The sequence below is a fragment of the Solenopsis invicta genome, chromosome 1, assembly GCF_016802725.1.
Source record: "Solenopsis invicta isolate M01_SB chromosome 1, UNIL_Sinv_3.0, whole genome shotgun sequence".
Classification (NCBI taxonomy): domain Eukaryota; kingdom Metazoa; phylum Arthropoda; class Insecta; order Hymenoptera; family Formicidae; genus Solenopsis; species Solenopsis invicta.
The window spans coordinates 20932948-20959387 of NC_052664.1; the positions used below are offsets into that span (position 1 = coordinate 20932948).

At 37.3% G+C, this 26440-nt stretch overlaps 1 protein-coding gene across 11 annotated transcripts in view; it reads left to right on the plus strand.

Moving 5' to 3' along the window:
- Positions 1-26440, plus strand: part of LOC105194829 — a 173732-nt gene that overhangs the window by 87427 nt on the left and 59865 nt on the right. For 9 of the 11 annotated variants that reach the window (XM_039451658.1, XM_039451661.1, XM_026131360.2 and 6 more), the window contains 6 exons: positions 887-1139; positions 1649-2583; positions 3160-3297; positions 3565-3947; positions 4428-5162; positions 5338-5788. In XM_039451658.1, the coding sequence (XP_039307592.1) occupies positions 887-1139; positions 1649-2583; positions 3160-3297; positions 3565-3947; positions 4428-5162; positions 5338-5788 (2895 nt within the window). The remainder of the gene's footprint in view (positions 1-886; positions 1140-1648; positions 2584-3159; positions 3298-3564; positions 3948-4427; positions 5163-5337; positions 5789-26440) is intronic. The other 2 variants (XM_039451682.1, XM_039451673.1) reach the window with 2 other exon arrangements.

Genomic DNA, 26440 nt, shown 5'->3' on the forward strand with positions numbered 1-26440 from the left:
AATTTAATAAAATTTAATTTATCTGCAAATCAAACACGCATTAAAAATAAAATTTTTAGTCGAATAAATTATATGCTTGACAAGCAGTAAATAACATGCGAAAATAATTGCGACTTCTTTATAATTAAATGAGATAAAAAAGTTAAATTTTATTTTTTGAATATCGTTGATTTATTTTTACATATTTATTTATTAAGCGTAGCAAATTGCTTTATAATTTTACAGTGTTAGTCGGGTTGTCCGTCTGTACATTCGTCTGTCTGCAAGATATCTCAGAAATCGTTAACTTTTTCAAGCTTTGTTTTCGACAACAGATATCCAAGAACCTTGGCTCCACCGAGGCAAAATAAGAATCATATCAATTGACTGTAAAGGGATCAAGGTCAATACAATTTTTTAGGTTTTTCCAATTGCAGTGATTTTTCGCTGCAGTACTTATATCCAAGTTATTATAAGTATTATTTATTTTACACACATACTTTTTTTGTTCAAATCTAAGCAATAAAATTCTAATCTTATAATCGACAAGTTTTCCATTGACGCTAATTGACATCAATATAAGTCACACTGTTAAAAATCGGCAGCAGAATTTAGTGAAATGTAACGGAAGCAAGCAGGTACATTAAAAAACATTTAATGTACATTTGATGTCAATTTAATGTTGTCAAAAGTGCACTAAGAGTGAACTAATTTCACGCACAAGATTTTCACTTATCGATACGTTAATTTTAATGCGTAACTTATAAATACATTAAATTTTATGACATTTTTAACAGTGTACATGAACATCAAATAAACCTTATGTGATGAATAAATATTTATGCGGCGTTAATTATAATCTTGGCATCTCGTGCTGATCTCGAAAGAAAAAAAATTTCGGTTACAGAGGCCCGAACGTGTCGATCCTCCATCTCCGTAACGCGTCAGCGGACCCTTGGGAGGTTGGCTCTCAAGGTTCCTCGTACAGCGTCGGCAGCAACAAGAGTCAGACAGCGAGCGGCAGAGGGAAATCCGGCGGGAACGCGCGTGGATCCTACAACCGTGGTAGTTCGATACCATCCTTGAAACGTCATGATACATCCACGTCGGCCACTCCGACGTCGAATCTCAAGCAGCATCGCCAAGACGGCCACGGCCAGGTAAGTGGGGTTCTCGTAGAAATGTCAGAAACATATTACTAGTCTCCGTTAATTCATCCACGAGATTAGAAGTAGGGATCAAATTCATACGAAAGCTCACAAAGTACAATCGCGTGGATGTTAATTGCAGTAAATGTTAATTTTAATTAAGCGAGTTTTTCCCGAAAATTGCCGCTTTAATAAGAGAACCATTTAAATCACGGTTAGCGTTTATTAGTATTTACGAAAACTGCTCATGATTTACTCTATAATTAACTTCTGTTCTAAATATGGAGAAAGCCAATGGGAACTAATGTGCGCATGGGCGCATGTTTCTACCTGTTAATATAAACTTGTTTCGAGTTATCATCATTTTATTTCTTTTTTTCTGAAGTTGAATCCTATTATCACATTATTAAAATTTATCACATGGACTAGTTATTCAAATCAACATAATGAAGTGTATGTTACACAATGGAGATTGGGATAACATTTAGGAAGTTTAGCAACGAGGATTATCCCCTGTGCAGGTCTCTACCAGTTCTCGTCGACGCGATGCCGTGAACTCCTTTCTGTCGGGAAACAGCGGCACCTCCGGCGAGTTGTTCATCAGCGGCAGTTGCAGCCGCGAGCTCTCGCCCGTGCGATGGTGCGATCGCGAGGTCGACGGCGTTTATCTGGGTCGTTCTGGCTGGGTGCAGGTACAACAGCGGTCTCTCGACGATAATCGCCGTGCAAACTACGAGAGCAATCTGGTGACCGCGACCACCGGCACTCTACCGTTGTCGCGACGGACAGCGGTCAAGTTGGCGGACTATCATTGCAACAGTGAGCCGGGCAAATGTCCGCAGGACTTCACCAGAGGATTGGACTCGCAGCGACCCGACTTTCTCGCACTACACAGTCAGGACTTCGACTCCATTACTACTAGCACTTGCACGTCGCCGCATAGCATCCCGGAGTCATTCTCTCCACCATCGATCACGCCAATCATATCGCCGCCACCGGCGTTCCAAGATGCCGTCGCCGGCAGGAAATCCTCCTCCTCCAGACATTCGTCATCCTCCGCGGTGCGCAACAATTATGGCAAGGCCCCTTTCCTGCCGCGATCGAACGCCATCGTCGATAGCGATATCATTAGTCCGCCACCGTCGCCGCCATCTCACCAGGTTAACTGGAGCTCCCTGCCGTCCGCGTCCAGAAAAAATTCCGGCTTGGCGCCCTCCAGATTGAAGAGGCAGAACGCCAGCCAGCAACAACAGCAGCAACAACAGCAACAGTACCGCATGGCGCAGGCCAAGTCTCTAGAAGATCAATCATCCTCCAGAAGATCGCAATTTGCGCAGAGATATATCGAATCGTCCAGCTCATCATCATCGTCGATGGGTTTCAGAAGCCTCGACAGTTGTGTTACAAAACCCGTTATGCCTAGTTTGGCGGAGAATACAGATTCTTCGGTGGAAGGGTACGTAAAAAGTTTGCAACACCTGATTGTACTGAATAATCAATCATCATTCCTTGCTCGTAGATCAAGTTGAGTTTTTTAACGATCAAGAATGATAGCATTTAAGTTTAATTATAAACGTTTATAAAAATTGATCTGCATTACGGCAGAATTGAATAAACAAAAACATTGGTATCCTATTTAATCTCTCTTTAGTAGCAATCTGCCGTAAGACTGCTGTAAATCTTGCAGCATATTTTGACAAATTTTGCCAGAAAGACGTTATATGATCTGTTTCCTTATTCTGCTCAGTTTTTCCGAAAAAGAGGCTAGGATTCTTACAAGAAATTTGCGCGTATCTGTTGAGAAAATTGCAGCATTCTGTTTACAGACTGTTAATTAACTGTACGCAGATTCTGCTCTGCAGAAAATGTTACTAGGATTCGTATTATATTCTATTGTTTCAATGATTTATTTATAACAATTGTATTTTATATGAATTATAAATATAATAATACGAATCAATATGTAACTAAACACATACAGAATTAAAGATATGCTTAAAATATATTTAAAACATCGATCTCTCGATGCTAGATATGAAGATGGTGACGAGGATGATAACCCTAGTTCATCTTTGAATCTCAGTTTGGTGTCATCATCAGCTCTTGCGTTGAATTCGTCCACAGAATCGATTCGTGCCAACGGCGAACGAATATCGCCCAACAGGCAAGGGTATGCATACGAAAACTTATGAAATTCTCAAAGAAGTAGAAGTTCAATGTAGAAGGTTGAAAAACAAATGCAAATATTTTACTTAGAAAGTTTTTAATTCTTATAACGCACAAACATTTTGAGCAATTATTCTTAACTTGAATTTTTTTAAAACTAATTTTAAAGATTTACATTCTAAATATTAAAGGATATTAAACAATATTGTACCCTAAAAAGTGTGTTCTATAATGTTGTACGGAAATAAGACCTCTAAAGTATTATATCTAGGAGAATCCATAGAAGCCAACAAGGGCTTAGAAGATCACCTGGATCCTCCGAATCGGGCAAACAGATGTTTAATTCACCCTCCTCGTCATCCTCCTCGTCCAGCAGCGAGGGACGACAAGGACGTTCGCCCACACCTAATCCATTCAGACGCGGCAATCCCTCACGACAGCACCAGAGCGCTAGGACTAATCAGGTATCGCCCGAGTCTCATCAATCCAGAGTTAGAAGATCCAGGAGTCTACAATTACCGGAGAAAAGGTCACCGGGAACGACCGGCCCGCAGAGAGATCACTCCCGAGAGTCGAACGAGGCACACAGGGTCGTTGTGAAGATTGTGAATGATCGGGGAAGCGACAGGTCCAAGCGCCACGTTCTTCAGAACAGTGAGTACCATCCTACGTTCTAACTTTCATCGTTGCGCACGTGTTACGAATATTTTATGATGCGGAGGATAGATGAGTTCGCGAGCGTACCTTTTATAAAGTTCGTGTTCTCATGAAAGGATTATGATTATATGCAGGAAATCCTTGTATTCTTGTACTAAAACTTTTTTCTCGTAAAACTTATTTTAAACGTGTTTACTCGTATCTATTTTTTCACACGTTTCACAAAACGATGCGACGCAATTAGTTTTGCAAAGTATAAAAAGAAAAAAATATGTTATAAATAACAAAAAAACCGCATAAAATAATGATTAAGATTACCATTAATGATTGGAAATCAAATGCCTATTGTAAAAAAATTTGGCGCTCCAGCTAAAAGAAAAGAAATGTTTTCGAAGGAAAACACGATCGATTATTATGTCAATCGAAATCGGTTGAATCAATCTCATTCCCGCATCCAATTTTTTCCGAATTCTCTAGGAAAGGCTCAGTCTACCGACGATACCATAAATGAGAATCTTTTCCGTGAAACGGAGATGGTGACAGAATATTTGTATGGCACGCGTAGTCGCGTTGTGCCGAGAAATATGTTGTCAAGCCGCTATGAGCGTCGTGACGAGAACCAAGAGCAGAGACGAGGCAATTCCAACACGTATGACGTCTACATCATATCTTCCAAGCAGCAGCAGCAGCAGCAACAACAATCGTCGAAAGCACCGAATTCTTCGCAGTCCCAGCAACAGCAGTCGCAGCAACAGCAGCAGCAACAGCAGCAACAGCAACAGCAGTCAAGGCGACCGCGGACACTGCAGAGAGGCGCTACGACACCAAACGCGAATGCACCGTCCGTTAATCAAGATTTCTGCATGAGTCCAGACACAAAGCTGCGTTGCAACAGCAGCACATGCGACTTTTGGCCTCACTGCTCACAAAGGGAAACCCTGTACTCTCCGAATCAGGCACCGCCGCCAGTTTTCATGAAACTGTCACAGAGTTATCCGGCGCATCAGAGGCTTTCCACCGACGCTGGCAGTCATCGCGGAAGCGCCAGCTCCTCGCCGGCTTCCCTCGAGCGAATGGACGAGCGAGAGCTTCGTGAAAGGGATAACTCGAGAAAGAGCAGAAACAGCCAGCAGGGCAAGTATCAAGAGAGGCCCAAGAGCGTGCTCAAGCAGGGCAATAAGTGGTCGCCGTTGGAGGGAACCAACGGGAATGGTCCGTAGTCTCGACTAAATTAAATTCTTACAAGCGTAGAAACAAATTCTTATTTTAAATTAACAGATATTATATTGGATCTTATTTTCTTAGAAAAATACTAATTTTAATATTTAATAAGCGGAATAATTTTAATATTGAGTATCTACATTAGCGTTTTCTATAAATCAAACAGGCTCCGGTGTAGAGAAGAGAGAGCAAATACACCGAGTATACCGGAAGCCCGATTTCTCGGGTTCTTTCGAAGGCGCCGACAGCAAGGATAGAAGAGTGTCGCCCATCCAAGGGATGAACGTCGTCAATAGATCACCGAGCGGCGGCCCTGTCATTTCCTCATCGACGAACACGTCGTCGTCCTCGAGCAGTGACATCTGGATTACCACGTCGGACCGCACGGTGACGAAGAGCCCGCGAAATGCGAAAAGCTCTGGTGCGTCCACGCCGATGGACGATGCCGTGATCGGTTCGCTCAAGACGTTGATTGAACCACCGAAGGACGCCCTGTCCAGGCCTGGTAGCGCGCCCACTCGGGGTGAAGACTCGCTTACGGGTAACATCGTCCTGGATCCTCACCAGCGGTCCTTGTCGCTGCCAAAGTCCTTCCTGGCGCACAACACGGCGGACGGGTGAGTACTAGTAATAGATTTTTTCTCACGTTTTCCGAGTGTGCAACTTCATCCACGGAGATGGATCTCGTAAAGCGAAAAGGTCTCGATGGAAATGTCGCCCGGGGCAGCTTGTTTGTCCCATTCGAAACGATGGAGGCAATTTCGAGGCGAACGGCCTCGCGAATTCACGAATGGATTCGCCTTAAATGCAGTACGCGCCCGCGGTCGCACTCGTTTAAATCCTGCGGTTAAGTTTACTGGGTTGCCGGGCCACCGTGCCGCGTTCGATTGCGTTGGTAATTGGCTCCCGATCGAAACCCCGTCGGGTATTCCATTATACGTGCTCTGCATACGCGAGTCGGAACGGCCTATTGGACTCGCTGCATCCTTGGGATTAGATTTAAGCCTCCAATACGAATGTTACTGCTGGTGTGCTCCGCGCGATTATTAACGAGCTTCCTTGAAATCGATATTAAAATTTATATTTTACGGTACGACATTATATTGGCATGCGACGTGGTCTTAAAAATGCAATTGCAAATCCGCTTTTATCGAGGTACGTTTATCTAATAAGTCGATTTTTTGAAGCAAAATTCTCTTAATTATTATTTTCCAATAGTCCGATAAAGTGACTGAGCGTTATAGGATACGCGTCTCTCTCGGATCTTATGCAAAGTCCAATTTATCAATACGTGATTCTACCTTTTTATCTTTGTATGATAAGATTGAATCAAAATTATATTTAGGCAAAAGTTGTATGGTCTGAAGAAAGGCATATAAAGCTAAAATCAATTTTAAAAATTAATTTTTCAAAATTATATGGAGAATATTCCTATCTTTTAAATAAAATTACATGATATTTTTACATAATATGATTCTGCGTATAAAATTATTAAGGTAATTAAAAAATAGTTTTAGAGATATTTTATATAATTTATTCTCGCATATTTTAATATACAAAATAAAATATCTCGTAAATTATTGATTTGAGTATTTTTGTACCCTAATGAACTAAAACAAAAATCTTTTTAAATAATAAAAATCATTTTTGTTAAAATTGTATATTTTGATGAAAGCATTTGTTTGTTCTGCTTAAGTAAAAATATTTAAGTAAATAGACATATTACATTAAGTATATAATTTTGTATTATTACATTTTTTATCTTTAAATAATGATTTTACGAATAAGCTAATAATATTATTAAATTTAAATTATTTTTTATAATAATAAAAATAATATTAAATTATAATATTATATTTAAAAATTTAATTAAATATAAAAATAATTTTATCTTCTAAAACTGCAAATAAAGTACTTGATTAAAAATTTATTTTATTTATCTAAAAAAATTTTTAATTAAGAAATTTTTAACTTGATTGCAAATAAATAAACCATTGGGACCTACCGAGTAAATAATCTTTTATGTTTAATAAAATTTTTTGTTATTAAGAGAATTATATTATCAAAATGGTATAACTCCATCTACAAAATGGATCATTTTTATGTGACCTGGAATCGATATTTTATAATTAATTTTACTATTATATGTCGTCCTTCCGTACAACTTTTGTCTGAACATTTTTTTCAACCTTATTTTATAAAAAAAGTGGAATGATCAGGTAGGTGTTAGGTAGAACATACTGTATGATTCTCTAATATAAATTCCCTAAAATCAAGTTTTGAGATTGAAATAAAAATACGGTTAAACGTGTACATATTCGTAGATTAATATTTTTACAGCATTGAAATTTTATCGGCAAATATTTGCGTATAACACAAAGATACATTCGAAATTTTGCTCAGCTTATTTCAGTTCCCTTACAAGTTTCGACGCGTGGCTGCCAAAAAGGGGTATCGGGTAATAAAATATCGAAGTTCAAAGCGTTGAAATTAAAATTAAAAAAAAAAATTTATTGAAAGACAGATTATTCAAACGAATCTGCAGTACTCTCACGTGTCATAAAGCGTCACAGCTGACGTAGTATTAATATACCTGACGTTATATTTATTACGTGCTAAAGGACACTCTCATTTCTGTCGAGGGACGAGACCGCGAGGCTGCATTTGTATAAAAACACGCGCGCTTACGCAAAACGGCACGTGTGAAGCTTTCAATTAAACTGTCGCGGGGTAGAGGCATTACGACAGTCACTGGCGTGTCCTTTGTCCGACGGGTAAATGTAATTTTAGCGACGCAACCTCGTCGTGCAATTTTTTTTCTCTCGACGCGGATTGTCCTTCGTTCGCGCGTTCACGAAATGACGAATGACGTGGGATCCACGATGACACGCTAACGGCGCACTCATGTGCAGCAGTTGCATCGGAGCATTCCGCGCGGAAAACGTACGCATGTTAATTTCTCGTTAATTCTCGCCGCCGTTTCTCCGTTTTGCATCATCCCATCGGACTAAGTTCGCTTACTCGCGTTACAGATGTTTCCCGATGTATATCCAGGTGTAAACATTTGAAACGATAGCCGCGGCTCTGCTCTCGACTGCCAATTTGCGATCTCACGCACGAATGCAAACGCATGCGAATCGGCACGACCCAATTCGACGATTTGATTCCTCGACCGTGTCGCAACGAACGTCACATCAATAATGTAATTTTGCATCGCGAGAATTTTTCTTTGTTTAAAAGCGCACGTGCGAACCGTGACACGACGTAATCGCGCGTACATCGGGCCGATTGGGCACGTGGTAAACTCGCCCACGTCGCGGCCCACGTACGATTCGTATACCTTCGTGTCGACATAGGATAACGAAGCGGCTCGTCGAAACGGCAGAAATGATTTCTGATTGACTGTCGTTATTTTTATTTTATCAATGCAAAATGTGAAAGGCACTCTTCGTTGGAAATACGGAAAACTTGATAAGATACTACGCAAGTTTAACCTCGAGTCTCTTTATTTTTCCTGAAGATTTGCAATTTTTGAGTTGGCAATTTGGAACTTGGAATTTTCAAATATTCAATTTTGATATGAGACCGCCGCGTCGATCGTCTCGCTGCCGATCGATTTCTCGCTAGATCTCGTCTGTTTTGCTCGCGCCATCAGACTTCCAAACTCGACGTTACACGCGTCGAGTTTTCCGACGTTTCTGAACTCGACGTTTAATCCGGTAAGCGCGAAGTTCCTCGAGATTCGCGGCGCGTAACTCCCCTTCCTTCTTTCTAACATTCGCAAAACTTTTGATCTGCCGACCTTTCTGCATGAGTTTCCATTGTACGGAGTAACGCCGGAAATCACGCGCTCGCTGCCGAGTTTGTTGAGCGGAAGTCTCACGTTTGAGGACACTGGATATCCGCGAAAAATCGTGAGATGCAAGGCGAGTATTGCAGATTTCAGGATCACCTTGCAAATCATAGCTGACGCTTCAAACGTACAGCCATTCCGAAAGATATATAAGATATATTGTCTTAAGGATGTACAGGACATGCAGTCTCAGCAAAGTAAATAAAATTTGAGAATGTGCTTAATATTAACATTTTAAATAAATAATATATACATGTGAATAAGATTATATTTAATAACATATTTTTATAAGTTATTTACTTCATTTGTTATTAGAAATTAAATTATTTTTTGCAACATAAAGAAAAATCTCAATTTTTTTGTGTAGGCATTTTAAGTATTTAAGATGATTTATATACCAAGTTTTATTGTGATTGTCTGGTTATTTTATAAATAAGATTTGTTTATTTTATAGAACTAATTTCTGCATCACAATAAAATTTTACATAAATCATCTTGAATATTTTATGTACTTAAATAAAAAAATTCAGATATTTTTTAATTATTTTATTTTTAATTATATTTTCATTAGAGCACGTGTGATTAGTTCTTATTGAAATAATTTTTTATCCAGACAGAAAATTGTCGCCAATTGTTTTCTGCTACTTTCAAATGCAATATAAAATAATGTATAATTTTCTTAATGTTTTGAAAAATGTCTTCCACGTCCTTAAGAAAGCAAATATTACATTGTTAGAGAGATGAGACAAAACGTAGGTTTAATTTTATGAATTGTTTGTTGAAAAACGAAAAGAGATCGAAAACTCGGATTTTTTTTCCATAATAAGGACAATATTTTTCTTTATTTAGTATTTAAATTTTGTTAAAAAATAATACAAAATAACGTCGCATTTCAAATTTTCCTAAATCATGTTTTCAGAAATGCATGAACGCTTTGTTTTGAAAACAGTTCGACCGTTCAATTTGCATTTTATACACATTTCCTAAACACTAAAAACTATAACTTGACAGAATTTTTTACGACGCTTATTCTTTGTGTCGCACTCGGAAAAAAAAACGTGCAAAATTTATAGCGAAAACCACTATGTTAACTTTGACCAGTTGCTATTTTGTTCAAACGCAATATTTCGAAAAACGGCTACGTCAAGGACTAGATTTACGTTCCAACTTTATAAAGCTTGTGCCGTTTTGTTTTCTGATGAGTTCTGTGGAAATAACAGTGATCACTGGAAGTAAACGCCGTTTCTTTAAATACATGATTTAGGAAAACTTAAAGAGACGCAATTTATATTATTTTTTAATAAAATTTAAAGGCTATGTTTATAACGGAACAAACACGACTTTTTTTTTCTTTTTTCAATTTTCCATCAAAAAATTTGCGATATTAGATCTCGCTTTGATTCCTTGAGATGCATATGCTATCTTAATTATAAGCCGTTTTTACAAATATTTTTTACACTTTATATATTGTATTTACACGCACATATAATAGTAAATACTATATATACAAATATTCTTACATAAATAAACATACATACAAGTATTTAACATTATTTCTTCGTATATTTCTACACGTTATAAAAATGTGTCAAGAAATATTATTAATTTGTTGATGTCGCATTCGCGTGATAAATCGTTCATTCCGATGACATATGCAGATCACTCATCCCTCTCCATCAACCCTTTAATAACTGTAGTGCATGCTGTAGATCTCAGCACCCGCCATGAACAGCCCCCTAATAAAAGTGGCAGCCGGTAAATGGAATAAATTGTATTGTCGCCAAGTGAAAATATCAGTCTTTATCTAGGCCATCAAATCTCGCTTTACGTGCGCGATGACTGACGTTTATTTAATATTTATGAAGCGTTATCTATCAGAAGAATTCACATTCTTCGGCTCACTAAGCTCAGTAAAAAGCCGAATAAAAAGTGTCCCCGATCGATGTATCATGCTATCCCTTTTTTTACTTTATTTCCACCTCGGGTAACATCCTTTAATTGTTTTCACTTAACTTTTGTCTTTTTTAATCGAGATTCTCTAACAAAAAAAAAAGACAAGCACTGATTGACAGTTTTTCCGATTGATGAATAATAGCGGATTTAGCAAAAGGCGATTAAACATTATTAACAATCTACCTTTTTATAATTTATTATGATATATTAAGTACGGTGTATTAGTTCGTGCAACATAAAAAAATTTTTTTATGTTCAAGTAAATATATTTATTTTAACATCATTTACTTGACTTAAAAAAATATTTTCTTAGGTGAAAAATAAATAATTTTATACTAGTTAATATCTATTTAAATCAAGGAAAAAATGATATTAAAATAAATATATCCACTTGAACATAAAAACTTTTTTTTTAGTGTATAGAGAATATAAGAGACAAATGTGTCTCAAATAATTTTTGAAGTTCTTTTTTAGCTTAAAGAAGAACAATTGCGAAGAATTAGTTTTCTCTTTTTTGCTTCGTGAAAATGGAAAGATTTGCTCGGTTTATCACTGTATAAACACGGAACAACGACAATAACGCTTAAACGTTCAAGTAAATGTTCTCGGGCTTCTCGTTTGCTTCTCGGGCGGAAATGACGCCTACGTGTGTCGAAAATCCTGTGGGCGTGGAAGCTGAGATGGTTTCTCGGTCGCAAAGCTCGATCCCACGCTATATCCTATATCGTCGACCACGCTTGGAGTATTAATCTTCCTAGGGTCGTAATTCGCGCGACAGGTGGTCGGCCAAATCTCGAGGCATCGATCACCAATACCGGCTGAGACGTTGCCTAATTGTTCGATTAATCTGATTAATCGGAGATTAACGTCTCGTGTAATTCTAATGTTCGTATACTTCGCAAATTACTCCGAGTCTTTTCCGAATAAAACTTGTGGACGTATCACTTGTCCAGATTTATCGAAATGCTTTCCACTCCAGAGAACCATCGAGTCCGCCAAATTTTTATTTCATACGAGATTACACTCTAGTCAGATTACGCTGGGAAACACGAAAATCGGTCGCAAGCATGGAAAATTGAGCGCAAGCTCAACAAATGGAGAAAAAAAGCGATCTCCGAGGGTGCACAGCTGTTAACAAAAAGACAAAAAAAAACAAAAAAAAATCAATCAATTTTTATCGATACTTTTTTCGAAGAACCAAACTCGCACGGTTATGAATTTCATCATTTTAGTATTTCGAATACGCGATATTCGATCGTACGTGAAATGTAACATCAAACTGTCGAATTAAAAGCGCTCGAAACGATGGAGATCACGCCGACGCCCTTCAATATCTCTGTTCGCGTTATATTTGGAACTTCATCGCTGGCATCGCTGTATTCTGTTGCCGCTAATTTTCTTTGGCCCATTTCGTTGATCCTCATGTAGATGGACGAGTATCGATTCCGCCACCGCACGTGTCCATTCGCACCCATAATTGGGACAGCACGCTGCATCTGCGCATTTGATGTACTTGAAATCGCAAACCGTACGCGTTTCGTGTCAAAGTCAAGCGGAAATTACGATTTCTACTCGTCAGTTTGATAGCGCGACTCGGTGCCTTGATTAATCAGCGAGTTGCGATTCGACGCATTTATCGCTGCGCCTCAGCAACAATTGCGCGCGCCATTAATCATTGCCTAAATGATGCACTGCGAGTATCAAACTCCTAAATTATCGGGTAGCTGACGCTTTCTGATTTTATTACATCTATCATAACATCAATCGCTGAGAGATTCTTGTTCCCTGCTTAATCGTCCACGTGAAATAATCAGGCTCCAGATTGATGTTTTACCCCCAGGCAAAAAGAAACGAGGTCACTGTACATGTAATTGATCGAACGAAATAGTTGCTTTTCTTTCTATCATCGGAAATATCACAGGTATTGAATTAAAAGGAGAAAATAATCAAAATGGTTTTTAAGATATCAATATGTACATACATATACATATTCGCAATTTTCTTCAACTCTTTCGTAATACGCGCGTAACATGTCGATAGCGAACTACAATGTTTAGGAGAAAACAATCTGTTTGGTCGAGATTCATGTTTCAAGTAGGATTACATGACCGTGTTACGTCAGCGATAACAACACCGGTTTCGTCAACAATATCAACGTGTGCTGCTTAGGAGGCTTAAGATCATGACGGTTAGTGTCAAGTTTAAACGCACGTGTATTGATCAGATCGAGTAAACACACTTTTTTCTCCGTTCATTTTTTTTTTATGTAAATAATATCGTAATTTTCAACTTGTGCTAAAACACGAGCATTACTTGTATATGGCAAAACAATTAATCGAGCAATGAAAATCCGTACGAGCTCAATTAATTTTATTAATTTATCTCTAATATTTATATTTCCAACTATAAATTATTTATAATATAAAATTGAACTATCACATATGATATAATTAATAATTAATAAGGTACACTAGGGGTGTGCGAGTATCCGAATATTAATAATTATTTGAATATTGCCCCAATAAAATTTTTTTCGAACGTAAATATATATTTATTTAGTACAAAGAGTAACCACTAATTTAATTATCATTTTTTATTGAGTAAATACTTATGTTCTGTAAGTAAATGTTTTATTGGCAGTATTCAAATTTAGTAATTCAATATAAACGAAATGCCTTAAATAAATTTAGTAATTTTTCTCTCACATCAGTGTATAAAGTATCTAGATCTCTGACCGCTACTTAATCCGACTTTAGATCCGAGTACTCAAAATTTACAAAATTTTGGGATTCCGTTTTGATTTTAGGTCCTGACCCGATTTCAGATCCTGACTTGATTTCGGGTACCGAAACGAGTCCGCCAAACTCTAGTCGTCTACTGGTTTTACTGGTGGAAGAAACAAAACGCAATGCTAGTAATTTTCACTTTTGCCAACTGCATTATTTTTATTAGTAATAACCAAACCCGTTTTTAAACAAACAACATGTGTATCAAATGGCTCTAATGTCTATAAATACATATAATGTGATTTCCATGAAAAGCAGTTTCTAAAAACTTATATCGTTAATCTGACTTTTAAATGTCTACGACTAAATTTAATCTTAAATTGTTAAACTACAATATCATTTGTAAAATGATAAAATCAAATAATTTTGGATTGTAATACAAAGTGTTTTAGTTTGGCTATAATAATATGTTTAAAAAATAATAAAATAATAAAGTATCATATAAGTATATGATTTTTATACAATATAATAGGTGCAGTCAACACACAAATAGGATGACGTCATTTGGTACATATTAGTAGCGTAAATAGGAACTATCTAGAATGTCAGTGCTGTAATTCAGAACATTTGCACTTCACAGTCAATTTTTTTATACATAAAAATATTTTTTTTTATTTTCACAACTTTTATACGTTTTCGATCATTTATATTATTAACTTTCTTTAAAATTCATAGTCTTACCCAACTTTTCTTTTTCAAATAATCTATCGAAAAATTACTCCTTGCTTAAAGTGGCGCAATTCTATACATTTACGCTACACAAAAATTACAGAAATCTATTTCGAATCCATCAGCGACTTATGATTCGTTAAATTGATACACGACAAATTGTTTCAAGAACGTATGCAACCTCCATAACGATGCATAATCATGATGCGACAAACGTTTTTCCTGCAGCGGTCGCAATTCGCGTGCGAAATTTCGATTCGTTAAACCCTTTCGTTCCGCAGCCGAGTCGTCCGCGATGACGCGGGAGGAATTTCGAAAGTGCGAAAACGCGGTTGAAACGCCATTATCTCGCCGTCGCCGCGCGCGCAATTAGGATCAAGCAACGGTGCAGGCGTGCATTTCTTTTCTCCTTGACGAACAATCGAGCAAAATGAACTCTCGGATGTTCCAGCCGCGACCAGCGGCCGAACTAATTGCGACCCGCGTAATTACTGCGCTTCGAAAACGCCACGCCGCGCTGATGGACTGGTCCGACGCAGAGGAGGGCGGAGTTACCATCCTCCAAGATGGAAATCATCAATGTTCTCCGTAAATTCCTTCCGCCCGCGCGTCCCCGTCCCCGCCGCCATCGAGCGAAATGAAACGGAATCGCGTAAACACGCGCGCGTCCACGGTAGCTCGTTACTTCCGCAATTACCTGCCCGATAAATTACAACCGCGAGCGTCGTGTGGTAGCTCGATTTGACATTCTGAATGCGCCTGCGGAAAAGACGGCACGGCGCGGCGCGGCGCGCCCGTTACCGAGGGATGGAAGGAAACCCGTCGCTCGAAGCAACGCGCCTATCCGACCGCACGTACATACAAAAATAGGACAACTTATGCGCCGCAATTAATCCCGCCACATCTCCGCAGTCGCCGCGGCGCGGGAATGAATGACGGACGTAGCGGGAGCGGCGGCGGTTTTTAACTGCACCGAGTCCCGCGCGCTCGTTTCACCTCCGCTCCGCGTATCCCGTTGCTTCAATTATTCATCGGCTCGCGCGCATCGTGCTCGGCGCCGAGAGCATTGCCGGCTTACGCCGAGAAACTTCACCGTGGAAGCCGTCCCACGAATGTTCCGCCCGCGGAAACACGGGCCTTTTTTTGCAACCTTCGAACGATATTCGAGAAAAACGTGTTCCGTTATTTGTCGGTATTCTCCGCGCCGTCGTACATAATATAAAGAATTGTGCTACATATCTTCGATTTACCGCGATGTTCTCAATAATGTACTTCCCTCGGGGGAATGCTTCAAATATTGAAACGTTACTTTTTTTTTCTTGCAAGCAGGACTCTATCTGTACTACGTTTATTTGCTTTCTGTGCAAGCTAAAAATAAAAAGTTGAGTTTTTTATATCCGATATGAATTACGTTCATATAAATATATTAGATTTATTTATTAATTGAAGAAAAATCGTCAATACCTAATACATACTGACGCGTTACTTTGTTTCTGAATTGTACTTTTTTTAAACAAAAATTGAAAATAAAATTTGGGAATATAAATGCAAACTAGAAAGTGTTTTCTAGCAGATGATATAGCAGTTATTAAAATATCACTTCGGGTTTTGCAATAATCGAGTGTTTCATAAGATAAAAAAATGAGTGAAAAATATATACACGCACGTAAACATAGTAGGCAGCTAGTAATGCTACATTTTCCTATTCTTTTTCTTTGAGCCATCTATACAAACTACTTACAAATTAATAATGTATATTCTTAGAGGATTCTTAGAAACCTTTGACTTTGATATAAAACATGTTTATCGATTTACGTAGACTTTGTGCTGTTCCTCAAGACGCGACATGCAATGCGACAACTTATAACATATAGAATATATAATACAAAATATATAAAAAAATAGATTAGGCTGTTAATCAATAGATAGATAACCTAATGCTGTCTTTTATTCTGTCCTATTTTTACTGTTTATCGACAGGAGTACCAGTTTACATTACATCCCGACTTTGTACTTGAGACCGCGTTATGAGAAAAATAAGAAAGAGAAAAATATAGTAAAAGAAAAAATAAAACAGTTTTAGGACACTGCAAATATTATATATAAAATGTTTCTAATATTATGAATATTATATTCATTTATTTAAACTTTGTAATGTGCAAAAGAAAAATGTATAAATTTAATTCTTGTTTTTGAAGAATTTACTTTTATAAAAAAAAGCTATGTACGTATGAACTATATATATGAATTTTTACTTCTTTAATTGTTTAATCTGGTTATATTTTTATCAGTATTAATAAAGTGTAATATTTTCGAAGAATAAGAAAATGTCACTTTAAAAGACCCATGTGTTAATGATTTTTCTCTATTATAAATTTAATTAAAAACTGCGAAGAATTAAATATGTCAAATTGAGTAAAAAAGTAATATTAAAATAAGTTGTTTTCAAATAACTTTTTTCTGGCTACAAATTTTAAGCGTGTGTACTTATAACGGCTGATCTCAAATTCAGAGCTTGCTCATTTTACAAATACGTTTCGTAAAGAATCTATGTTGACTCAACCCATAATGAGTTGAATACTAAGAATTCTCGACGACATTCGAACGAACTCATAAAATGCGCGTGTACAATTACACTTCTTATTGAACGTGTTAACCCATTGGCTTATCACTCTCGACATCGTAAACTGAGACTGCTAAAAACGAACAATGTTAAATAAATGATTTTGATATTTAATCCTTTAAGCTCTCTGATTTCTTTTCTATCTCCGGCACACTCAATTATGGAGGTATTGCTCAGTATTGTTATATAATACTTTCCATTTAATAATCGTAATTATTAGAGAATTAATAATGAAGAGAATGTAACTAATAATGAAGAATCTATTTCAGTGTCACGATACAAATTATTGTAAATTTAAAACTGATGCCTCGACATTTTAATAAAAAAAAATATTTAAAAAATAGATTTTGAATTAATTTCTAAATCAGACTTTTTGAAAGAAGAGAGACCGTATTCATTTAAAATAAGAGTAGTATTCACATCGTCTGATTTTCGTCTCCGACTAAATCTATATGTAATTTCGCGAGGAATTACCCGAATTACACACGTTTGACTTGGAATCCATTCAGATAAAATACGTGAGTTGAATAAAGCCCAACATTAAAGGCTCACTTTTGAATTTAAAAACGCGCTTTATACCTAGAATATGCTTAGGAGATTTGTTACAAAAAGTAGGTGAAAAGAGGCTGACGAATTGGAATCGGCAGCAATGCATCTGTTTAATGTTACGAAAACTTATGACGAAGTAAAAAATAACAATTTTCAATTTTGCTAACTTTTGAGAAACTAAATTTGCACTCAAATAGTAAAAGAAATTTCCAACGATTGAAAGATTAACTTAAGACCAAATTAAAATATAATTGCGATATTTAAGATTATAGTAGAACTAAAGGAGTTTTATTTTTTTGTTTGTTGTTGATTATAATAATTATTTTATAATTACTTTAGGTAAAGTTTATCACTTTTGTTATTTTTAATTTATTTTTTATTCGCCTTATTCTATTCATAAGCGCATAACAGGACTCAATATCAGAGTTAAACTTTTTTTTATTTATAAGTACTCTGTGAAAGGTATATTTTACTTTTGGGAGTGATTGAAATAAATATTTGATTTTCACTTAGTTTGTCGTAACAATCTCATAAATAAGAGCTTTTAAAAAATGAAATTAATTAAACACACCTTACTTAGCTCAGATACTTTATTCAAATCATGAAACGCCTCCTACGTTATTTGCATCGTACATCACGAATTCTGCGGAAAATAAGAAAACTGCATGATCATTCGGATGCAGGTTTGCCTTGCGTTTTTACATTTTGATGAATCCTTCTATGATTTCGTGCCGGTTGCCGGCCGCGTTATCAGAATTGAAGCGTCGGGCGCAACGCTCAACGAAGATTATGCAGCAGTCGAGCGTTTGCGTTCTCATGTTTGCAGTGATGTTCATGTACTTTACTAGTGGATTCTGCAGCGGGCATCAATTAGTCGGGGCAATGGCTCAACAGAAACAAGCTCGTCCCCGGTGTTCCGCCCAGTCGCGTGGAACACGATCGAGTCGAATCGAAAGGGGCGAGGCGTTTCCCACCCTCTCTCCATACACCCGCATACTCCGTTTTATCCGAATTTCCTGAATCGTTAAACACCAACCCGACCGGGCGTGTTTAGCACGTCGTTCGACATAGTCACGTAGTCTGTTTAACGAGGACATAAACGGCAGAGACAAATAATTGCAGGACGTGCGGCGTATGTATATAGTATAACGCGGCGAGCGAATGGGATCGCGGCGTGTGATCCGGTTAAATTAAAGATTCGTACGTTCATTAACGTACATACTTCCGCCTGTTTCGACCTCCTCTGCTAATTATGCCAGTCATCAGGTGGTTACTCTCGTATTCAATCGCTACACTTTCTCTAAAGCGCGGGTTTGTACCCTATGAATTCAGCATTCAATCTCATTCATCCGCCTTCGTTCCACATACACTTGTGTGTATGACGTCGCTGTACGAACAATCACGTAAATTATTTCCGGACTACGAAACATAAAGGGGACTACACGCGAAGCATTCACTTTGCGAGACACAAATTGAAATACAAGATCACGCGCTCTCTCTCTCACATACATACACGCACGCACGCACGCACGCACACAACACACACACACACACACACACACTCTCTCTCTCTCTCTCTCTCTCTCTCTCTCTCTCTCTCTCTCTCTCTCTCTCTCTCTCTGAGTTTATCTCAGATATGTTTCTATTAAAATTCTCGCATTTCTCAGCTTTCAAGTAATAATCCTGATAGGAGAGAATTACTGAATGCGTACCGGTCGCCTAAATCGTATTTCATCAACATATAACGAAATAAATTAGAAATGATCAGTATAAATCAAAATTTAATAGATTGCACATTATTTTTTCGTTAACAATACTTAAAAAAAAATCAGATACGATTAATGTTAATTTTTAATCATTTAGGTAGCTGATAGTAATGTAATCGTGTAATTTTATACTGAACTTTTTTAATACTTTCTTAAACAATTTATTGTAGAATATTTTGTATTCATTGTTTATACGTTCTTGTAATTACTGTCAAGATTAAATTAATTGTTTTTTAATCTATCAAATTTTTATTACAATAATTAATTAATGATAATAATTTTAATTATTTTAATTCATAAATTTTGTATTTTTAAAAACGATACGATTTAAGAACTGATTGTCTAAAGCAAAAAAGCTTTTGTGACGAAAAAAGCTTATAAAAAATTTGTTACTAATGAATGGTTAAACATTGTAGTAATAGGAGCCTGAAACATCGAGCTATAATTTCCAATGTTTATTTGCATACAAATCAGTACCAAATGAGAAATAATAAAAAGGAACTTGTAAGTGGTATGCTTTCGGCAACTCTTTCCTACAATGTAACTTCGCTGAAATGAAATGGAATCCTTTTGAAGATTGGCAAGGGGTTGCTCGCTTTTTCTATCATTGAATCTGCATCCGGATGTAAGAAGAGGGTTGTTACACGGCGCGACTTCGGAGTCGAGTATGAAAGAGGTCGAAAATCAGGGTGATGTAGCGAGTTCACCGATTTCTCTCGTCCCCTTCGAATGCTCCGTCGCGCCGCGCTGGCGGCTGATCTCTTTGGAAAGCGATTGCGGGGAAGTACCCGTCAACTCGGACAGAAAGATCCTCTCGGTAATGTGATCCCGGTAAGACATACGCGCCTCCAAGCGCCTTCGCGGAAAATGTAATTAAACTGCATCGTAGTAACGGAGCGGAAAGCTTTGTGCCGCGCCCGCGCCGTCGCGTCGTCGATATTAAGCGAGAAAGTTATCGCATCAAACGCAATCTGCCATCGTCAAACCGTAACGCAATAACGGAAGAGAGGAATTCTTGTTGAAAGTTTGCCGCCGTAAGTAAATGGATACAACGCAGCATTTTAGAATTTACTTTCTTCCGAATGTTGAATGAGAAACTGGCGGAATTAGATAAAACAATAATTGGCTCGTTGAAAATAACATCTTAATCATTGCATCTCCGAGTTTTCAAATAATTTAGTAAGTAGAAATGTATTTATGTATATACAGTTTTATTGAGTAACCTTACAAGTCAAACTGCAGGATCTCTTTCTCAGGATTAATTAAATACTAGTTAAAACTTGAATATTTAACATTATAGAGAATATCGTGAGATTTACGATCAAAATATAGCAAAAAGTTCTCGAAAAATTAAATAAAGTAGTTATTTGTAAATTTGTATTTCAAATAGTAGTTTTTGAAATACAAGTTTCAAAGTTGAATTACAAATAAATGATTTTATTACCTGTGAGTCGCTTGTGCGGTATTAGTGACAGGTAATCGTCTAAACATAATCTTTGATTGATTTAGCTTTAAGTTACATCTCGGAAACTATTGCTTGAAATAAAAATTTACAAATGTTATTTTACCTAATTTTTCGATAACTTTTTTGCTATTTTGGTGCGCGAATTTCGGAGCACCATGCGCAATGCTAGATGTTCAAGTTTAATTTAATTAATTTTGAGAAGAAAATTCTGTAATTTGACTTATAAGATCATTTGATAATTTTGATAAATAATTAATATTTGATTAAGCTTAATTAAGTTGAATTAAATGAATTTATATTTATGAGTAAATTAGAGAGAAAGTCCTTATAAAATTTCAATGTGTATTATTTTCTTATAATAATAACTTACAATAATATCTTTATAATTTATAACAATATTTTATAATTATCGGACATCAAGTTGAGAAACACTGGCAACGTGAAATGCATTCGATAACATGCGTACCACGTACAGCCGGTCGATATTAACGATAAAATGATCGTTGCGCGCCTTTGTTCGTCAGATATTCCTATCTGCACTCACATTGCGCTGCAATATGTACTAATCTAATTGTGGGCTCGTGAAACGGAATCTTTTCACAAAGCGTGGAATGGAAATTCGTTTTTATCGATATATTCTTATTTTGTATGGGTTTATTATTTTTTAATGTCGTGTTCGTGATAATCTCATTTTACATTTATAACTTTATATTATCGGTACCTTTATCAGCCGCTCTCTATAAAATTCAATGAGCAGCTAAATATTAATTATTAGATTGCAATTGGTGCAAAAAATACTTCAAAGGAATGACAATTATACAATTATCAGGTTTTATGTTAAATAAAATTATGGAAAACTAACGTCTTTAAAATACAAATTAAAAAAAATTTCTCGCTAAATAAAAAAAAATTGAAAGGACAATTTTGCTTTCATTTTGCTGAAATTGTTAACTTTATTTGACAAACGTGAACAGATTTTTTATTCCAATCTATTATTTAAGAATCAACACGTATTTTAATGACAGATTGATGTTGCGATGTAAGCTCTCAATGATCCGCAGGTGAAAATTATGCTAACAAAATTTCGCATATTGAGATTACTCGAAATCTTTGACGCGTTAATCTAACGATTGACTTCTGCATCGCGATGCGCAGTAATGACGATGGACCACGCACGAGAAACAACAAATCGAATTTTCTCGTCTCTAATTCCATCGCGCGTATCTGTCACAAAATTTTCACCCGAAACTCGATTATCGGATCGTTCGCATTATGGGAATTGCGCGTAGAAAAAGAAATCTTTCTCATCGATCATTCGTATCAATTCCGATGTACCACTTTCTCGATTTTCCAATCATCAAACCGCGTTCTCCACGCTCTTATGCTGATTTTTAAATCAGTAAAAATCAAGAGAGAATTTCTTTGAACAGCTCGTGCGTGCAACTGCGAGAGTTCGATAAAGAACGCCAGCACAGTGCTCTCGCGTCGATCTCGAGCGAATTACATGATTCATAAACCTGTTGGATCATTACCGAGCGTGTCTCGTGACTAATGAATGATCGTTGCCTTTACAGGAGGGTCACAATTATTGTGACCTGTCCATCCTTCCGCCGCGCTTATCGCGCAGCAAATTAATGGAATCGATCCGCATTAATCTGGGATGGTTATTTCAGTTTTCCATAAATCATGAATATGAATTTTTTACGCAGTCACATGGAATGATTTTTACGTTTTAATTAAAAGTCATTGTTATCAATTACATTTATGATTTTAAAAAATCTTTTTTTTTTTTTTGAAAAAGAAACTGTTGAAAAAAAACAGAAAAACCCGATTTTTTTGAAAAATTGCTGTTTTTGATCCATAAATGGTATACCACCTAATTTTAATATCCATTATAAGGAAGTTACGTAATCTTATTTTTGTTGAAACCTTTGTTTTTCCTTCTATTTCCTGTCCCGCTCATGGTCCGGAGCGTTTCGGTCTACGGACTCAAAAAATATAATGAGCTAAGATTAAAAAATCATATACCGTAAAACAGGGTGACTTTGGTACTGGTGAGATTATTATGGTACAACGTTTTTCAATTTAATTTTATAACGTACTCATATTTACTGTTGTTACAACAAACTGTGATTTAATAAATCACTTAATTCCGTGACAGCAGTAAATATTAGCTCGCTATAAAATTTTTAAATTTTGCAAAGTGTTGCTGTAAAGTCATCCTTTTTACGTAATATTTTAATAACGTTATATTTTATTCATAATATATTTATTTTTTAATTCTTTGAAGATAATATTATTGCTTGACATTTCTGACAGCATAAAAGCTCAAAAGACGTCATAAAGATATTCTCTTGAGCGTCTTTACATCTTTCAGCCTTTTGTGCCACCTGAGATATAACATATTAACTTTATTTAATTTCAGTGTACGCAATTATTTTCTTTATGGAAAAAAGCAAATGTTTTACAAGCACACGTGAATTTTTCCAGTGAATTTTTCTACCCTTGGGAAAAAAAACAAATATGTCCACGGAAAAAATTGAAAAAAAAACTAGTTTTTTTTAGTCTTAAAAATTTTTAACTATAATTACATATTCTATATCATTGTTCTATAACTTATTAATATTTAAGAACATAGCATAGATTTAATACTTAGATATCATATGAAAAAAATAAAAAGGAACAAAGAAAATATTAAAAAAACGAAAGGAGTATGTCAAGCTTTTTATGACAATATTACGGAAAAAATAAAGGAAGTAATGAAATTTTATGCGGGTTTTTATTAGGATAGCATATTTAAAGGTTCATAAAAAATAATTATTAAAAAAAAGCTGAACATAATATCCATTTTACAGCAATTTAATATAAGACTAAGTCGCTGTAATAAAATTATGTTATTCATAAAGTTACATTGTACATTACGTTGAAGTATCTTTCAATAAAAATAAAAATGAGCATTTATGAAAATGTAAATTTATATTGTAGTATTGCATAAACCAAAATTTGTATAAATTAAAATCATTTTAATAACTTATAATACTTTTTAATTCAAATTCATGTTATTCTAAATTTATGAAATAAACTCTTATCATATTTGAATAATAATTTTCTAACTTGAACGATCACCTAGAGTATTTTTTACATTCTAACTAGTTTCACAACAGATCAATACCATGAATATATGAGTCATAACTTGCTTTTATTGAACAAATTGAATTTCGGAATCTTCGAATAAAAGATAGGTATGGATTTGAATCAGTAAACAAATTTGATGTGGGACGTGAGCTGCATTTTTCCAACACTGGGGTGATCACTCTCTGGAGTTGAGCACGTAGCAGACACGTACGCATTGGTGATTGAGGATTACGAATTGAAGATTAGAATTCTACAAATCAAATATCTCCATTGTTAATCCATTTCGTTCTGAATGGCTAAATCCTTAATCTCCAATACATAGTCCGATACGAGCTTTAGCGCAATTCGCTCGGAACACTCCGGAAGTAAAGGGTCAGGGCTCTGGAGCAGTTCCGTTCAAGCGCGCGAGCGCAAACCCGATCCCGATCCGCGCGCAACAAAAAGCGCGGACGAGAGCGTACCACCTTTCTTTCCTCCCTTTTCTCCCCTTCAAGGTGGAAAGGGAGGCAGAGAGGCGCAGGAAGGTAGGCAGGCAAGCAGGCAGGCAGGCAGGCAGGTAGGCAGGCAGGCAGGCAGGCAGGCAGCGGGCGGTCGGCGAACCGGCTCGCGATCATTCCGAAGGTGCAACGCGCGCGGCGCATCGCGGGACGCGCGGTGCGTCGCCGGCTTACCAGGGCGCTGCAATCGACGGAGCAGTACGCCGCGTGCCGCCGAGCTGACAGCACGTCGCCGTCGCCGTCGCCGTCCGGTCTTCGCTGTCGTCGGTGGTTATCGGGAAGGCGAAATTGCCCGCGCGTCTCGTTCACCGCTTCGCCGAAACCGCCCCGCTTCCGCTTGCGCGGGCGCCGCGCCGCGCGGAATCCGATCGGCGACGCTCGCGGATCGATCAGTGTCGGTCGGCGCAGATCTGTGCACGTACAGGCACACACACACACACACACACACACACACACACACACACACACACACACACACACACACCACCACACCCCCACACACACCCCCCCATACGCGCGCGCACACAGATGGTTCCTGTCACCCGCGAGCCGAGATGATGAAAGATTTTCCGGTACCTTGTCACAGGAATACGCCGCGATTTTAAGAGTGCGGTGCACTCTCAGTCGAGAGACGGTTCCTCCTCGGTAGAGAACTTTTTACATTTTTCTTCGTTACTCCTTTCGTGCATGCGATTCTTCCTCTCGCGTTTGAAATGCGCGTCCGTGACGCACGAATTAACATATTTTGATGCACACAGGACGAGGGGTTTGTCGAATTACCACGCCGCTCGCGAATATCGCGATGCAACGTCGGGCTGCAAGTTTGCGGGATAAAGCGGCTCGCGGATTGCACCACGTACGGTGCGATGTAAAAATAATTTGGAGCTCTGGTAAAGGGGCGAGAGCGATCCCGGCTCGTCGCCGCCGTTGGCGCGTGCGCGCGCCAATTTTGCTCACCCACCGGTGACATTTCCGGCCTTCGCCGGAACCCACGCTCGAAATTACATCGCGCCCATTCTCGTTAATTGCACCAGGGTCGCCGGATTTCGAGCCGACGACGATTCGAACATTCCGGCGTAAAAGAGGGAACAAACGGAGAGACGAGGGAGAAGACGTCGAGCGGAGAAATTCCCAAATTTATTTTCCACCTGATAACGCGTTCCACTAATGACGTCCTCGTGTTCCGCTGTTTCTGTGGAAAGAGTTTTCCGATATCCTCGTCACCACCGTTGAACCTGCGCCGCGTCCGATAAATTACGATTGCGAGATTATGAGAGAGAGTTAAGTGGAAAAGGGAAAGATCGCCCTGTCTCGTTAGTCTGCATGCGCGCACGCGTGCTCATGTCGACCTTGAATTTTCGAAAATATTCCTGCTTGATCCATTGAGTGGAGCGCGTCGATCGCGAGATTCCCGCGGAGAACCAATTCATTCGCGAAGATTCGCTAAGAAACGCCAGATTCTCCATTCACCTAAACTCAATTTTGTCTTTGTTTTTTTACAACAAAATTTTGAGATAGAGATTTCTCGCCTGTGATTCGAGAATGTTTTGGCTATGCAATATGAGCTAAAGTTGTCAAAATTTAGAAACTGTGAAGGCTTGCTTAGGTTTATTTTTTTCTTTTCTAATAAAAAAGTTTTAATTGCGAATGCTCGAATTTTGACCCTGAAATTAGCTGCAAAGGAAAAGAACAGTAACAAATTTGATTTATTGATTTATAATGGCTTTTGCAGCGAAAATTATTATATTTTGCTGCAGTTTTAAATATAAATAATTTTTAAACGAATAAGCGAATCTAAATTAATTTTTATACGAATATTTATTAAAGTTTAAGTAATTAGAGTAATAGTACAAATTTTAATTACTACTTCGTCATCAAATTTGCAATTAAATGAAATAACGCAATGTTACATAAAAATCAAGAGTAAATAAATTAAATAACTTTTAAACTAATAAGTGAATTGTGCTCAAATT